An 18,435-nucleotide genomic window follows, 5' to 3' on the forward strand; every position below is an offset into this window, starting at 1 on the left:
CAACAGATAAAAATTCGGTAGCAGGCTAGCCCCCACCGCAAGCGGCGGTGACCTACATATCCCAGCCCCATCAGGGCCAGGACCGGCCACCCTCCCGACCAACCCCTCTACGGTACGGTTAGAAAGTGTGTACCTCTGTACACACTTTCTAATCGTACCGTATTCAACCAGTTGCCGTAAAGGCGGGTGTCTGTGACACTGAGAAATTCCGGGAGCGCTGCAATCTGCAGTGAAGAAATGCGAACGCCTGAACATTGCTGCAGCACACGGTACATCGCGCGCCCCTGAGCGGGTCAAAGTTCACCGGCCTTCTGTAGTTGGTTTACAGGAAAGGAAGGGCGCAGTACCTGTTTAATAATAATAATAATAATAATAATAATAATAATAATAATAATAATAATAATAATAATAATAATAATAATAATAATAATAATAATAATAATAATAATAATAATAATAATGATAAAAAATAATTGGTTCACAGGAAAGGAAAGGCGCAGTATCTGTCACACGCTATGTGGACACCTGAACCGCGCCGTAAGGGAAGGGATGAAGGTGGGAGTGAAAGTGTAAGGAGAGAAAGGGGAGCCGTAGTGGAGGGCTACGGAGTAATTTCGACCACCTGGGGATCTTTAACGTGCGCTGACATCGCACAGCTGGGGTGCTCTGCCCTGATGGTGCTGGTGCAGGTGGGTCACCGCTGCTTGCGGCGGGGGCTGACCTGGCACCTAATTTTTATCTGTTGTAGGCCGTCATTGCACACGTCCCCGCTGGTGGTGGACGACGGCTGTTGTTGCGGCTCGCGTCTTTCTTTCCCTCTTGCTTTTCTTTATTCTCTATTTTCTCTTCTATCTGCACGAGGCAGCAGAGGTGGCTCAGCTACAGAGCCAGTAGCAGGCCCGTGCATTTTCTTTTCCTTCTTTCTACAGCCACAACAACAACAACAACATCGCACAGCATGCGAACGCCACTTCGTTTGTGTTACTTGCAGAATTCCGCGCACACTTCTCGAGGACAACACACAAACACTCAGACTTACGCAGTGCAGATTCTGCAGTGTTCTCGGAAAACGTTTGCTCACGCCAACCTGCGTTAATTCCAGTCTGTTTACATAACTTGCAGAGAGCCCAGTGCACGGTTGCTTCATTATCGAAAGCGTTGAATCATGCGGCAGCCATTCTGGGTGGAATGGAGGTCCCGTCTGATTGCTCAAAAAATTTGGCCGTAGAGATATGTCAGCAAGTTGCTGGTTCCTGCTGTGGACTAGACAAATTTATTTTTCGGTCCTCACTATCTTATACCAGCGTAGAATGAAGCTAACTAGGCCGTGGTATTGCAGTCCTCTGGATAGCACAATCACTCTGACCGCGCCGATCCTTTAGATCGTAATATTATGCTCTAGTCCTGTTCTGCCAACGTGGCATTCAGAGAAAGGTGTATTTTGCCGTCTTGTTTTTGTTTTTTTTCTTCAGAAAAAACATAACATAGTGCTGACTGAGGCCGAGTGTTAAGCGCATGTGGGCTGTAAGCAGTCCAATGCAAGGCTGGTAGCAGGCGACGAAAGATCTGCGCACAGCGACTGGACTTCTTGCTAACGTTTAAAACATTTATTAAAAGCAAAAAGACGGCAGCTTGTAAGACACGAAAAATTAAAATCTCGATAACTGGCATGTTTCGCAGCTAACCTTTTATCGACCTAAGCCTGGAAAGGAGATTTGTTGATTTTGCCATGAAAAGAAAGTATAGGACATTTTTGCCTATCCTGCCACCGCTACTTCCTTACAGGGCCCTTACAGCAGAATGGCTTAGTATCGGCAGCTTTCTATTCCTACCATTTGGCGCCACCATGATTGAGTACAGCCACACCATCTCCATACTGCCTTTCAACAATCATAACTGTAGTCTCACCAACTCTCTCACTAATGTTTTATATTTCTCGCGTCCGGAATTCAGTGTGTTATATGAAATATTCGAAATGCTAAAGATAATTTGTTTATATTTGCGGTGCTTGAAGTTAGCACGAGCAAAAACCGAAAGGCGCAAGAGAGACAAGCAAACGGGAGCGATGGCATTCAAATGTTTTATCAAAAAAGTGTACAGGGAATACAAGATCAGGCAGACGTTCTGAGTCGCATCGCGGACGAAGCGACGGTATACAACGTGAAAAAAATAAATACTAGACACCCTACAGGGCCTACACAGATGAGCTACAGCCTTTTTTTGTGTGTGTGTGAAATGCCCGTGAGGAAGAGAAAAACATTTATAGAGATTTCAGTTTTGCAACCTTGCTCCCCCCTGCCTTTGTCAGGTAAGAACTTGGCACAGTGGTCGGAGTTATACCTTTTTCTTATTACTTATCATCGTAGCGTCAACCGGGCATCAAATGTGTCACTTTCAAGAAACCTCAAGGTTGTCATTCTTCGAAGAGGAAACAATGTCAGGAACAAACAATGGAACAGGTCATTGCGTTTTTAGCTTGAGACTGTATCAGGCACGAAGTGACGAAGAGGGTTACGGAAGTTGCGTACTCAATAGATTTCGTCTGCTCAGGACAGCGGACGCGTGCGCATGCGCGAGTCTGCTTTTGCCTGCTCGACAGGAATGGCGTCATTCAGCGAGGTTGCCTTTTGACGGCAGTTAACGCACTTGAGCATATACTAATCGTTCGGATCCTGCATTAACGCGCCACATTGAACACACACAAAAAGCCCACTTGGAAGCCGCTGCTGGTTTTTTCGTGAGCGTTTGACCCATCGTGTGTTGACGCTGTGCTTGCCATAGGTTCAGGCTGGGTGTTTAGAACTCGATCAGTGTTATTACACGCTGAATCGACCAAAAATTACTTCTAACTTCCCCATATAGCCATCCGATTTGTTTCTTCAGCTTCCATGTTGCAGTGTTTGAAAGACTACCCTTAGTTAATCAACAGTCAATGGTGGCTGATTTTTTAGGTATACGAGGTACTGGAAATTGTTTTGTCGCTTTCTGCCACTTTTACTGAGCTAATGCTAAAACACAAGTGTTTCTTGTAAGAAAGATAAAAGGGGATAGGAGTCGTCTGCGTGTCTACAGCGCCGTGTTCCCTAAGCAGCCACTAATAGTTGGCGTCACTTCGTGCCTAGAAGTGGTAAACCTATCCAGTTTTTGCGGTATTTACCGAAAGCAGAGGAAGCAACAGGACAAGAGGGGAGTGAGGGGGCATGTTGAAACATTTAGTTGGTGCTCGCTATACAGCGAAAATTTATTATCACCGGGTGGCATTCGAAGGCGGGTTTTCTTTTTTCCAAAAAAATCCCTCCAAAAATGAACCTCAGGCGAGATCGGGCGTGCTCGCCACTATCGACAAACAAGTGAAAAAAAAAAAGGCATCAAGCCACGGTACGAAGCACTCTGGCAAAGGGAAAAAAACATTCCAAAGAAAAAAAAAACAACACAACTCCACACACAGGTACACGCTTACAAACCATGGTCCACGCTAAAGAGTTAATCGAGATGGGTAGTGAATGCCGCGCATAGTTACTAGATAGTAAATAATAATAATAACCGAAAATAAAATAGGACTAACCGAAATGCTAAGAGCTGACGATGTTGGGAGGGAAAAAAACTGTGGACTTCTGTACGAAAGATGAGTGGTGATGGCGTTCGTATGTGTTCCATTCGAAAAGCGACTCGGCTGCTCTGCAGCCTCAATCGCATTCGGTGATGCGATCGCGCTCTGGCTTTCATATCAACTACAGCTGACGACTCCAATGTCATAAAAAAAATGAAAAAAAAAAAGAACCTGACCTCAACAATCACGAAGAGTATATAACGCGCGAGCTTTATGCGATCTTGCTTAATGAAGCAGGCGATAATTTTATCGTCGTCAGGAAAAAAGCAGACGGATAAAATTTAAGCGAGATCGTCTGCTCCACGCGCAGACGGCAGGAGCAAGGAAACGGCAATAGAGTTTCAGACGAAGTACAAGTCGTCGCACTGAGGTATCACTAAGTATGCTTATCCGAAACGGCAAGAGTACGAATTATATTACATAGCAGCTGATAATGGCCCTCAAATTGCAGCTTTTTGTTTGTTAAGGTGCAGGGCGCGAAAAACGTCAAAGGACTAATGCCCTGCAGGGCAGGTTTTGGTACACCTAGTTGTAAGCGAAGGTGGTTTACTCACCACACTAATAGTTTGGAAAACATAAATAGATGACGTAACACGGTGGGGGGGATCGCTAAGTTACTGCTGCACTCAAATTTGAAAACAGTCATGAAAGAAGCGCGCAGTAGGACGCTGTCGAAGGAAGAAATTAAGTACACGTGCGTGTAGTACAGCTTGTTGACGTTTGCGACTGAGGGCTACGGAAACATCCATCAAAGCTCCTGGCAAAGAGTTTGTCTGGACATGATCCTTCGTATCCTAAGCTTTGCACAGTATTCAAGTCTGCTGTTACATCCAAGGCTCTCTGAGAAGGATGCCCACAGTAACAGCGAAAGTGAAACTATGCAATCATGAGCTTTTCCTTCTCGTGGTAAAGGCTACCAACCGCAGACGCTAAGCCGCTATAAACGGCTGCTCTACTCAGTAGATTTCTTTCAATGTGTGGAACTGTCACTTCGCGTACAAAAAAAAAAAAAAGTCAGCATATTCGCAGGTCTTTCAAAACAGATATGAATCTGTTCTAAGAACTGCACTAACCGTTCAAAGAGAAAGAGGTACTCCAGAAGGGCGTCTTTGCTGAAGATTTGCTGAAGACCACGTTTGCGTCAACAAATAGAACTGAATCCGAAAACCCGGCTCGAAACAGCATTGAGTGTTAAGTGGCCCTAAAGGCTGAATTTTTCATCCAGTCCTTTTCCTACATTCTAGCTTTTACTGCATCACCTTCGTAAACTCCTGATGCATGCTTAGAGCAGCACACCACTACAAGTGTATCTAGTCAGTTCGCTGACCAAGTAATTGTGGAATACAAGGCTTTAGCTTAACGCTCTGTACAACACCGGATCACGTGACCTACCAGTCCCGACCTGGTGCAGTTCACTCGACTCTACACTCATCCATCTAGGCGCACTTGATCCCGATGCTTAATGCTGCCCCAAAGCCTCGAACTCACTCGCGGTCTCAACGGCCGACCCTTGAGCGAGTCGAAGAAATGCGAAAGGGGAAAAAAGGCGCTAAAACTGAGGGGAGAAGGGAGAGGATGATGAGGAGAAGGTGGGTCGTCGACTCGACACCCCCTCTGGGGCCCTTTTTTTTTTTTTTACAACGTGTCGCAGTGTTGTTTTTCATTTCTTCCGCTTCGTTCGACATTCGAAGGAGGTCGCTACTTGTCATCGTCGTCGTTGTGGAGGTCAAGCTCGGTGGGCTGGACCTGCGCATGCGCTCAGCACTTATAGCGCGAACACTTGGTCGTATCGACGGTGAGCGCCGCCGACTTGAACACGCCCATTTTGTTGTTCATCCAGCCGGGCGCGAACTTTTCCATGACCCTGCGGGGAAGCGTTCAAGGCACACGTGGCCGATTAGCGATACACTGCAGCAGCAGCCAATACGAAACGCCGTCTAACTATGATGAGAGCACATTAATGTTGGCACTGTTAAGCACTGTTTTAGGCGCCACAGTTCTCCATTTGTGGCAATATTATAAGACGCCGTTTCAAGCCGCATGTATTCTGTTTTGTCTCCGCATATTGCAACAACACACAACACTGTTGGCACATGCTTTGTTTCAGCGACCATTGTACATCATTTTGACCAAATTTAAGCACGTACTTTGCTTTAGGCACCTAAAACTGTTTCAAATAAAACGATATATGACACTACTATATATTATGTAGACATATAATGCAGACGCTGTTTAAAGTATAACTGTGGAACATATTGAGCAATATAAGACGCCTTTGCGAGCTATATGGACTCTATTTTAGGTACTATTCCAATCGATATTTGGCACTAAGTTCGCTTCTAATTTAGGCACTTCTAGTGAACTGAGTTACGGGGCTGCTGTTTACAAAATCTCCCGAACGGTTCCATTACAGATGCACCGCCGATGGATGCACAGCCCTTCAGCAGCTAAACACAGCGCTCGGGAGTGCTTATGAGTTGCGGGCCCTCCCCAGTCCTCTGCTTCCAGAGTTGCCGAGCTCAACCTGTTACAAAATTTCGAATAGAAATTCGGGCCTAGTTCAGTTTCTGGAGGTTGGCCGATGGTGGAATCAACTATATACGTTGGTCAGTGAGGCATTAATATGGCACCTTTTACTTCCTCTTCACCACCCCGGTACTTCAAACGCCATTGCTAATTCGCGTCCTGTCCCTGCAAGTGGTTTGACTGAAGTTTTCAGACCTATCACAATGCTATATCTCGATGCATGGCTCTGTACTCGAAAGGGGCGTTCCGCCGCGGGAAGGATGAAAACAGGGGAGGAGGGGAGGCACTTTGTACACTCACGTGAGCAGCGCTGACTTCCCGCGCACACTGCTGACGGCGTCTCCGAGCTCACAGATGATGCGGTTCATGCACTCCTCACTCTCGACGGCAGCCCGGTAGATCTTGAAGTACCGCTCCAAGCGCTCGGCGTAGTCTCCCAGGTGAGCCCGACTCGCGTCATCTATCGAGCGCTTCTTCTTCCCGCTGAGGCTGGTCACGGTGGGGATGAGGAGACCGAGTCCAGCCAGCGCCAGCAGGGGCATGATCACCGAACCAAGACCGTAGTACCTGCATGTGAGGAAATTGGACGCACGCTCAATCCACAAATGCTTCCAAAAAGAAAGTCCTTACCCCTACGTTTGCAGTGTAAATGTTGCTGTAAGAAATACTATGACGGTCTTCACCACACGTCAGGTTGATGCTTGTGCGTGCCTTATAATAGAGAGCTCCTGACCGGCTTGGAAAAGGACTGCGGTTAGTACATAAGTGCGCACCAAACTCTCAGCATGCGGCCTGTTGATAATGCCGGATGCTCTTGCCGCACAGAAGGCGAAGCCGTGGAGCCATTGATACGTATCTTTACGTCCGCTTTTCAGCAATCTTTACTTTTCTGTGTGTTTTCATCCTTCAGAGAGCAAGAAAGAAGTGGGGCCATGCAACAGTGAGCGCTGCAATCAGAGCCACAACTGAAAGCTGGTTTGCTGGGCCCTCCGCACGTAACGCTTTAGTCTGAGACTAGAAGTGCAGAAGGGTGTTAGTGCCGCTTCTTCACATGGCCTCGGCACTAATTTCGACTTCCTGTCTGACATCACAAGCGCAAATAACCACGGCCAGGATAGCTGGAGAGAAGAGCACGCGAGACTTATCGTACCTCTTGGACGTGTCGTAATTTCCCTGGAAAGAGGGCGACGGGTAGGATCCTCCTCCTCCACCTCCGCCTCCGTACGGTCCGGATCCCGGCTGGGCGTACTGGGCGTATTGCTGGGCAGCTGCCAACTGAGGGCCATACTGCTGCGCCAGCTGGCTCAGGTGTGCGTACTGGGCCGCGCCTGCGAAGGGAGGGTATAGTGAATGCCGCAGTGCGTCTTACGCTGGCAGTCACGTACGCATAGCTGATCAAATGAGACAAGGGTGAGTGGGCGTGGAGAGATTCCTTGTGGACGAATCTGCGCCAGAATTGTTTTTAACACTGCGATTTGCTCGACTGCTGCAAAGTCTGCAACGTGCAAAGACATATAGCGACTACATATCTTCTTCATCGTGTAAGCGCGCACACAATCGTAATCACCTTTCCCGCCGACTAGGGCGTAATTCTGTGCTACGGTCAGCATCTGTGGTGGGAGCCTGGGCCGATTATACATGCATGCTGCCTTTCGCCGCGCTCCACGTACGCCAAAATGACGGTCCCAGTCGCGTCGACGCGTGCTCCCTCAATAGACGTCTTATTAGAATCGGTTTGATTCAAATCATTATTTCACGAGCTGAATTGAATTCAATCAATATAGTACTTTTTATTGGATTTAAAATTCAGTCAGGCGTGCTTACTAACCGACTGAATTGTTCTTAAATAATCTGCGGCCAGGCTTTTGAACACAAAACCAGTGCGCTACAGATGCCTGAACATGCTATTCATCGGTAAAAAAAAAAAGAAAAAAAGTTATCCGGTGATGTTGTTCCAGACACAGCCGACTTGTAGAAGAAGGAGCGGCGTGGGTGATATTGGGAGAGTTGTATAATGCAATCTTCACCACTAAACGCGGCAACGAAGGCAACGTTCACGCCCACGTTCAGAGAAGGCCCTGCGTCAGCACGTCGGCTTTCTGCGCGAAAAATCTCGGGAAAGTCTCTCGTTGGTGTTACATTGTGCGTGACGTAACTAGAAGACTTGGCAGGAGATTCCACCTCGGGCAGCTCCTTTGAGATAGGAAGGCGAGAAGGATGTCGAAACTGGGCCCTCAGGTTCTAGTCTTGCAAGCCACTGCGCATGGGCTGCAGGGAGATGGCGCGTCCATCTCAGAGGTCTTTACGGCTCTTCGAGACTTTGGGCAGGCTCCACTACGTATTTTCCGCATGCAATCCTTAGTTTTCACAACCCACAATGTCGAACATGGCGTCGACTATCGAGTGGAGAGGTCAAAATTGAACGCCACCATTGGAATGGAATGAAATGGAATATAGGAGCGTCCCCTTTGAAACGGGGTGGTAGCAGTAGCTATCATGCTCATTTTTCTCCCTATATCTTAATTATCGTTTTAGATTGGTTAACTAAACCATCATTCTATTTTGACAGTGCTGCAGCGCCATCTATAGGAGCCGCAGCGAAACGCCGTACCTCGACTGCCAAACTAGGCGGTCATAAGTATACACAGCGTTCGTGCTTTTACGTTTATTTAATGTTTTAGCTACTGGCTGCTCGTAAAATCTTCTAAAATGAAATCCCGCTTCACGGCAATTCTGTTCAGCATATCTCTCGATCGCAGGGGTAAGCACACCGTCCACAAATGCAGCGACTGGTTCGGTTAAGGACATGGTATTTGTGTATCCAAATATGCTGCGGCTGTGACTTTTCCCATTTGGTTTCCACGCCCAATAGTATACCATATACTAGCAAAATACTCGCACTAAGCAATATATTTCACCTTCGTATGGTATCTGCAAAAATCTGTTGCTTCCCACACCTCTCAAACAGGTGGCATGCGGCAAGTGTGAGTATACACTTCGCATTCTCGCTGATACCCTGATACCTCCCGTTTTGTTTCAGCAGGGCACGCGAAGGAATTAGCAGCCAATCAGCCGAGCTGCTACGAGGAGGCGTAGTTTCTTCTGCCAACCGTCACCGGCATGGCAGTGCTGTGATAGGCAATACTACAACTGTTTACAAAATTCCATGTGTCATGGTTGCTTATCACACCAGAACTGGAATGCCACGGCGGCGACGGTTGTTACAAAACGACACTTCCTTGTAGCTCCAACTCGGCTGATCTGGTTCTAATTCTTTCTTCGGCCGTGCTGAAACAAAGGGGGAAACACCACGGTATCAGCGAGAATGCGATGTGCTTACTCGCGCTTGCAGCATACCACTTATTTGTGAGATGAGGGCTGCGACAGATTGTTACACACAACGCTAAGTTAAAATATATTGCGCACTGCAAGAGTTTCACTGGTACGTGTCATATTATTGGGCGTGCAAATAAAATTGGGAAAAGTCACAGTCGCAGCGTTCTTGCAAGCAAAGGTACCACGCTCTTACTCGAACCGTTCGCTCCTCTTGTGCACGCTCTGCTTGCCCCTGTCATCGAGAAATGTGCGGCTTGCCATAATGTGCGGTCTTGGCGTAAGGCTGAAATTCACTTTAGACAATTTTACGAGCAGCCAGCCGCGGAAACTTGTAAGAAACGTAAAAGCACTAACGCTACGTTTACCTGTGGCTGCCTCATTTGGCAGGCCAGAGCCACCATTGTTCTGTGACGTCTACAGATGGCGCTACAGTGCTCTCAAAATGGCGGCGTTCAATTTACCCTCCGTGTCTACAGTCATTCTCCGTAACACTAAACCTCCCTAAAGGGTAAAGTTTCTCCTTGCAGCTATATTAAATAAAGAACACAATGCAGAGGACGGTTACGAGCACTCGGATGATGTACTCACTGGGTCCAAAGTGTCCTCCTCCTCCGCCCTGAGCAGCGTAGGCCTGCAGTTGCTGCTGATAGCTGGCAGCAGCCGCCGCGTTGTAGGCAGCCGCGGCAGCCGAGTCATGGTCGTAGCCCCCCGACGAAGAGGGACCGCCGTCGGCGCCGTAGCCCGTTGACGAGGAAGCGCTCGCCGCCTGATCATACGAGCCGGACGAGGAAGACGATGAAGAGCCGCTGCCCGGCGCCGACACGCCCGCATAGTTTTGCGCTGCGCTCGCCTGCAGCGGGATACGCCATTAGAATTCCAAAAGAGGCAGAAGGTGACGAGCCCGCTGTGCTACAAGCTTCTCCAGACCTCCCGACCAACTATCTGCCTTATTTGTGTGACTGCCACCCACAAACCTCCACATGTTATGAGCCTCACGCATATGCGGACCGTGAGGGTCGGATAACAGAGCCAGGCAAAGAATCGCTTTTGCAAGTTTAACATTTCAGTCAGAACCGTGCTTACAAATGTTTTTTTTTTTTTTCTGTAGGCAAATGACAACGCCGATGATAAATTCCCCTTCTCAGTGGCTTTATTGGAACCCCCTTTGTGCTCACTCGATTGTTACGTATGATAAGAAGGGGCACTGGTATATGGAATCTCCATTGTAGGGGTTCGACTAGAATCTTCCTGTACCCTCATTGCTCCCTTCCCTGTACTGCTAACCATGTACCTTTATAATATTGATTGAGGGGTTATGCAGTTGTGGCATCGACATTTTGTGGCAGTAATACGTCTTGGAGTCCATCGTAGGGGTAGCGCTACATTGAAAAGCCGTACCCGCCGCAGAGCGAAGCAGCCCTCACCTGGTAGTCGGCGTCCGAGGCGCTGGACGCCTGCTGTCCGCTGTTCTTGGAAACTGGGTAGTAGTAGTAGTAGAGGTTGCTGTTGGGGCTTGCCTGGCTGTGGTAGGTGTTGCTGGACGCGGCCGCTTCGTACGCTCCACCGGAGCCGCCCGCCGACCCGTATCTGCGCGAAAACGCGGTCGCGTTGAATTAGGCAGAACAGCACGACGTACAAGCGATAAGCGCCCTGACACGTATTCGAACGAAGATGGCGTACTTCTAAGCCACTCCGTTGTCGTCGATGCCCGCGACGTGGCTTCCTCGTTGAAGAACGGACGTGGCTGCACTTTCCAAGTGCTTGCTCTCGGATGTTCACCGTTTTACGTACGCATTGTGTTCTCTGTTATTTGGAGCAAGGTTGTGGACTTATTTTATAGTAGAGTTATGTGTTAATTTGTATCCAGTCAGAAGTGGCGGTCTAGTTTGGACGCACCAACCATCATCATCATCATCATCATCCTGACTATACCCACTGTAGGGCGAAGGCCTCTCCCATATTTCTCCACATAACCCGGTTCTATGCTAGCTGCATCCACTTGACCCCTGCGAACTTCTTAATCTCATCCGCCCACCTAACTTTCTGCCGCCCCCTGCTGCGCTTTCCTTCCCTTGGAATCCAGTTTGTTACCCTCAGCGACCATCGGTTATCCTCTCTTCGCACTACATGTCCTGCCCATGTCCATTTCTTCTTCTTAATTTCTACTAGAATGTCGGTAACTTGAGTTATTTCTCTGACCCACTCTGCACGCTTTCTATCTCTTAATGTTACCCCCACCATTTTTCGTTCCATAGCCCTCTGGGTTGTCATCAACTTAAGTAGAACTCTCTTGGTTAGCCTCCACGTTTCAGCCCCATAGGTGAGTACAGGTAAGATGCAACTGTTGTATACTTTCCTCTTGAGCGATACCGGTAAGCTACTAGTCATAATCTGCGAGTGCTTGCCAAATGCGCTCCATCCCAATCTTATTCTTGGGATTCTGACGCACCAACCAAGTGTGGATAATTCTGTGCCACTAAATGCACAAAAATGTACATTTGAGGTGCTGCCAGGACAGATCGTGACAACTCTGTAGGGTCATCGAGGAGGCCTCGTTCAATTCAGAAATGGGGAAATTCAGAAATTCAGCAGCAAATTAATGCACTCCTGAGACCTCCGACTCACTATTCACGAGGCCAGGATTGTTCATTTAATTCTGGGGTCTCCTGTTACCCTATTTCATTTTTTTTTGTTCTTGCTGCTGCTGTTATTTGACATCGCATTGATCCAGGCATGCAACGTTGCTGCTCTGTCGACTGACTCGAGTGACCTTCCCTCACTCTCTCCTACTGGCGGTGACCTCGCTAAGTGAATACCTACTGGCCATATGCATTCGATGTCCCCTATTCCAGGGTTTCTCACGTTGGGAAGAAGATGAAGGAGAGAAAGACAAAGGAAAGCACCGCATGGTCATCTCTGACCCAGTTATTACTACTTAGTGAAAAAGGAATGTAAAAACGAAGAGATTAAACACAAATTCGCAATTCTGTTGTTCGAATATTTAAGGGAATCCCGCAAAGCGGGATATAATTGTGAAAATGGAGTAATTACTCATTGACATCCATCCAAGCGCAGACATACGGTTACGAAGGAAAGCTATACAACTGCTTTTGAAAGACCTGATAAAGGTCAATAACGTACCGGTTTACTGCGGCAAAAGCATTGTAAATGGTTTGGTTTGGTTTGGTTTGGTTTGGTTTGGTTTAGTTTGTAGGGTTTAACAACCTAAAGTGACTCAGACTATGAAAGACACCGTAGTGGAGGACTCTAGAAATATAGACCACCTGGAGCTCTTTAACATGCACTGACATTGAAATTGGCGCAGTAAAGATCCGTAATTAAAACATTCAGACAGGTAAAATAAAAACTACAACAAACGAAACCTTATTAGACCGGCGACGGTCTTTACTTCCCGTTCAAAGTTGACACCTCCATCGGCTAACTTCTGTGAAGAGAGCAGAATAAAGTACTAAGTTCTAAAGCAGAGTCTTGCCTTTGGTACGTTATCTCTCTAATCTGCGACGACGTAAATATGGCGTACCCTGTTCAACGCTGGGGTCGCACCAGATGGCTCGTATCACGCGTACACTTGGGAAGCATCTAGCATGCATAGTCCCATGCTCCACACTTTCTCAACGTTACAGCATGAAGTGGCGCAAGACAAAAATGCAAACAGGAAGATGCTCTTTCATGTTCTCTTAAGCAACAGTGCAAACTAGTCCAACAGCTACTGCTCTGATCGAGCCGCCTACTTTATTATTCAAACAAACTGTCTAGAATTTTTAAATTGGCGCGCTCTTTTATTCTTTCTCATTAACCGTTTGCTCATTGTATTTCCAACTGAAATTGTTTTCACTGAAAGTTCATTTACCATGCACAAAGGCAAATCAATCCCTCTGTGATGCTTTAAAGTTGGCTTCACCTTTCAAATACTGTATGTGCAAAGAAACATGCTTTTCAGGGGGGCGGGTGCACTGGGTTAATTCTAGTGCGAAACTTTTAATTTGTTCTGGCTACATTAAACAGCTTTGCTTTGATTGTCAGGTTGGATATGGCTCAGTGTTCGCGAGTCTTTGCTCGTAGTGAGAAAGGCTTATGAACGTTGTTCAACATGAGCATCAGTACACGAAACGAAACTGAAATTAAACGCATTTACCATGCACAAAGGCAAATCAATCCCTCTGTGATGCTTTAGAGTTGGCTTCACCTTTCAAATACTGTAGGTGCAGAGAAACATGCTTTTCAGGGGGGCGGGTGCACTAGGTTAATTCTAGTGCGAAACTTTTAATTTGTTCTGGCTACATTAAACAGCTTTGCTTTGATTGTCAGGTTGGCTATGTCTCAGTGTTCGCGAGTCTTTGCTCGTAGTGAGAAAGGCTTATGAATATTGTTCAACATGAGCATCAGTACACGAAACGAAACTGAAATTAAACGCACTAGGACAGAAAATAAAAAGGGAACGAATTAACGCAGCGTTACTTTGTATTGTTACTATAACCGAATTAATACAATACGGATGTAGACACTCATTAGCAGCATCCCAAGAGGTGTCAAAACATATCAGACTAACTGAGTGAGTATGATAAATTAAAGGCCGTCGCACCAGTGAGCGTATGTTATATATTTGCATGCTGCAGTCTAGATTTATGAGAAGAAAATGACTTCAGACCAATGTGAAAGAATGAAATGATTTGACGCACAAAAAACAGTTCGATTAAATTTCTTCATTCGCCAGTTAACTGCTAATCAGGCGTTCCTGTTACAACTTGCGTACATCTATGATTAGCCTATATAGCACTTGCCTAGAGCACAAGATAACTTGTATTCGTATCATGAGAGTACTGACATGCTAACTTTTTTCTCCGGATATATACTATTTCGAATTAGAAAGTAATGACACTGCTTACCTAGGAGGCTTTTCATGCTCAAATTTTTCAAGGCAGTCAAGTGACTTCTTTATTTGACAATTATTGGCCAAACAGCGCCTGTATTACGGCATTTCATATATTGTAGATATTGTTTTGTTCTCTAATTCGGCTTTTTGTTTTCTTTTTCTTCCTGTCCGGCGAGTTATTTAAATCAAACGTCATTCCAAATTTGAAATCAGCTAGGGGGGTCGTTGCTTTATAGAGGTAGCAGGTAACGCATGGGGCGCGCGTTCGATTGCGAAGAAACGTCTTTTCTTTTCTTTTTTTTTCGATTGGGCAGGCGGACGCGATGCGAGGAGACTTACCCGACGGATCCACCTCCGGAATATCCAGATCCCGAGGTTCCGTACGGCGATGAGGCGCCGTACACCGATGAACCGGACCCGGCCGAGGGCGAATACACGGGATGGCTGGAGGAGGCAGCGGCGTTGAAGTCGTCCCTCTTTGTGGACGAGGAGCTGGACGAGGAGACGACCGATGTGGACGACGAGGCAGACACGCTCGGCGAGGAAGACTGCGAGGACGACGACGAGGAGGAAGGAGAAGCCGCCAGCGAGGCGCCCAGCAGGCAGAAGAGCACCGCAGCTATATGCATCATGGAGCACCTGCGAGATAGGAAGGCGGAACTAGGTGAACTTCACGTCACGAAGGGCTTTACGGCACTGGTTTTGTGCTGGAAACGTTTTTTTTTTTTTGTTATTTTGCGCCGATTGCGGACGAAAAAGCAAACGACGTCATACAAGGTTTCGCTGTCAGTGCGAACCGCGAATACAAAAAACTCACCACACAGGAGCTTGCGGTGAAAGGTCAGTTCGTATATTGATAGAAAAACTTTACGAGTTACTAGTTTGAGAAAAATAATTTATGAATATTATAGCAACATGAAAATGAAGGGACTCGCGTGCTCCACCTGTTAGAACTAATACCGACTGAATAGCTTTCGAGGGAGCGCAGTAATAACATTCAACGCAATGGCATTGAACACCATGGGCTCTTTAAATTTCGACGTAGGTGTTGTCGACATAAGCATTACGATAAAAAAAAATGCAATAATGCCTCTGGCAGGGTATAATCGGAAGGAAGGGCACTTGGTTTTTGGTTTGTGTGACGTCCCCCCCCCCCCCCCCCCACACACACACATACACTCCCTAAAAAATATTTCTCCGCGGTGCCGTATCCCGGCAACGGTTGTCCATGGCTATGCTCACTATCTAAAGACAGGAGAGGTATACAGGTGTGCTTCACATGGCTGCCTCTCCTTTGTATCTGTACTCCGGCGCTGTTGTTATTTTTTAGACGTAACAAATGAGTTGTACCAGACCTAGCGATATTGTAGCGCAAAACAGACAAGACACACGAGAAGACCGAACAACACGTAGCGCTCGTGTTGTTCGGTCTTTTCGTGTGTCTTATCTGTTTTTGCGCTACAATATCGCTATGTTCATGCACCAACAAGCCCACAAAGCTACGCTTTTGTACCAGACCTTTGCGCGAAAACGTTAAGTCGGGAACAGACACAAGCTACTCTATACCAAAGCACCATTGTGACTTTAGAGTACCAGATGGTATGGTGAAGGCCTATAGCAGAACGCAGGCGCAATAGCGGCGTACTCTTTCACAGCACGACTATTTGATCTCAGAGTGAAGTTTAATGCATTTACCAAAAATGCAAATTAGCTCTGCGATCGGGTATACGCCCCGGAAATGCCAAGATGTGCAATCCTCGTAATTTAACTTGGATGATCCACTTTTAAGAATTCTTTTCGTAAGGCTAGAAATTGCTTGCTGATTTTTAAACGTGCCTAGTACCAAGCATTTACGAGCAGCAAAAATTTACCATTAATTAATCTCCCCCTAATCAATTTCCCTAAATATTCTATTAACACCACTTCTACTTAGAGTTATTGATCAATTCGCTCTCACCCTACCATCTGTTCTGCTAACCGCCCTGGTTAGCTCAGTCAGTAGAGCGAGCGACTGCCGATGAAAAGAGGTGGTCCTGGGTTCGATCCCCTGATCAGAACGAATTTTTCTTTAACTGCGAAGTTTCTGAGAAAGCTATATGGCTTTCCTTTGTAGCCGTATGACTGAGTTTGGGTGGACGTCAATGATTAATTACTCCCTTTATTACGAATTAACTTAAGCGGCTCAGAGCGGGGAGCTGGCCAACGCTGTTAGTATAGAAGCTCATTCCACGTTCTCAACCTAATCCTAGCCGAGACAAGCTCGAAATTCCCACTTCGCAGTGGTCACTTGGTGAATGAAGTGCTATTTAAGAAACTCACTTAGACGATGGCGCCTCTTTTCTCCCTCAGCAATATTGACAAGCTGTTTCGAGGTTGCAAAGGTTTAAGACCTCCGCCAGCAGCCGCGGTGTGCTGTGACGTCACAAATATTTCGCAAATATCAGGCGCAATTCGGAGCACTGCGCCCGGATTGTGGAAAAGTGGTGCAGTTCAAGCTACCAGTAATGCACTAACTCCGGGTAGGGGGAACAGGAAGCTTTAGAAACCAGCTCTTGTTCTAAATTATCATAGTCCACAAATGCAGCAATACGGATAGCGCATGCTGTGACGTCTCAGTGGTAGCCATTGTTTGGGGAATTGATACCGAATGCACTTATCGAGTTAAAGAATCGTCAATTGTAAAAAAAAAAAAAGAAAAGAATGCAGAAGTGCGAGTTTGGGAGGCATGAATCGTGTTATCGTTGACACTGGCCTCTTCTAGCATTGTAAGCTCAGAAAAGGACTGAGGCAACAAGGAAACAAGGGAAGATTATGACGCGAAAATTGGATTTCAGTACCTCTTTCACATTGCACGGTCAGAATCCTCGAAGCACGGAAGCACACCTGATTATGTGCGCAGGAACCCGGAAACAATTTCTCCATGACTAGGGAGTCAAGCAACGCGGTTCAATTTTCGTGAATCCAGCTGATTCCCGCCATCGGCAGCCAAACTCAGCAGAGCCTGACGTTATGCCGAAGAAATACAAACAAGCATATAACGTACTAGAATTTAAAAAAAAAAATCTAGCTGAGAAGATGCTGCTGCTGCTGCTTTATAAACCACTGGAAACGAACCCCGAAGTCGCTCGACTCACTTCGGCGTTAGCTATTCTCACCGATTATAACGCTGATCTACAATAGGGAGAGAAACTGTGTGAACATGTGTTGCTGTTTATTACAACGTTTATTACTTGACATCTGTTTTTGTTTGTTTGTTTGTTTGTTTGTTTGTTTGTTTGTTTGTTTGTTTGTTTGTTTGTTTGTTTGTTTGTTTGTTTGTTTGTTTGTTTGTTTGTTTGTTTGCAGAGCATAAACTCGTTTGGCCTCGCTGGTTTCACTAAGCAGCCAGGAAATGGGAATTTGCACACTAACCACCTTTATTTTCTCGTGTTCTTTTTCCTTATGTTTCGTCAATGAAGAGATACAGGCGTGAAAAATACACGAATACGAACTCTTATGCCGAATTTTGGCACATATTTATGCCTATTTCACGTCCCACCCTTGCTCAAGGACCTACGGTAAGCAGTGAATTAGCACTGTCAGCTCGCTAGCTTTTGCTAGCGTCCGAATATAATACTTTTTCTTTGGTTTTGGATGAGCCTAAGGTATTAGAAAATTTACTTGGGCAGTTAAGAACACTGCGCTATCGAGATGGTTCACGTGCACCTACACCGGTTTTCTTGTAGCCGCTGTTATTTTCGTGTCAACTTTTCACACGTTCTCACCACGGCTCCGTAAGGATTGTTCCTGTGGGGGCTGGGACCGAACAGCCCCTCATGGCGGGTACGACTTATTAGAACCGACATCCGGGACGTAGCCAGGGATATCATAGAGTTGCCAGGTTTAAATTATGCGAGAAAGCTTGCCGGCACCTACGTCTCAGATGTGCTCTCAGAATCTATCCTGTCGGTATCCGGTTCCTACCTTTGTTGAGGTTGAAAAGCGTGACCATGTCGGAATTGTTAAAAAAGGCCATGTAGCCGCTCCGTTTTTAAACGGATATACGTGTGCGTGCGCGTGCATGTCCGCA

At 46.6% G+C, this 18,435-nt stretch overlaps 1 protein-coding gene across 1 annotated transcript in view; it reads right to left on the minus strand.

Annotated features, from left to right (window-relative positions):
* Positions 1–1,874: 1,874 nt before the first annotated feature.
* LOC146182490 (uncharacterized) overlaps positions 1,875–18,435 on the minus strand; it is a 30,876-nt gene continuing 14,315 nt past the window's right edge. Inside the window, exons 2-7 of the mRNA XM_084577619.1 lie at positions 14,706–15,005; positions 10,897–11,059; positions 10,061–10,322; positions 7,287–7,464; positions 6,437–6,703; positions 1,875–5,474 (exon numbers count right to left, since the gene is read on the minus strand). Coding sequence (XP_084433745.1) covers positions 5,369–5,474; positions 6,437–6,703; positions 7,287–7,464; positions 10,061–10,322; positions 10,897–11,059; positions 14,706–15,005 — 1,276 coding nt within the window. The 3' untranslated portion in view covers positions 1,875–5,368. The remainder of the gene's footprint in view (positions 5,475–6,436; positions 6,704–7,286; positions 7,465–10,060; positions 10,323–10,896; positions 11,060–14,705; positions 15,006–18,435) is intronic.

Source organism: Amblyomma maculatum, chromosome 8 (assembly GCF_055883805.1).
Source record: "Amblyomma maculatum isolate TAMU_Amacu chromosome 8, ASM5588380v1, whole genome shotgun sequence".
In the NCBI taxonomy this organism is placed as follows: domain Eukaryota; kingdom Metazoa; phylum Arthropoda; class Arachnida; order Ixodida; family Ixodidae; genus Amblyomma; species Amblyomma maculatum.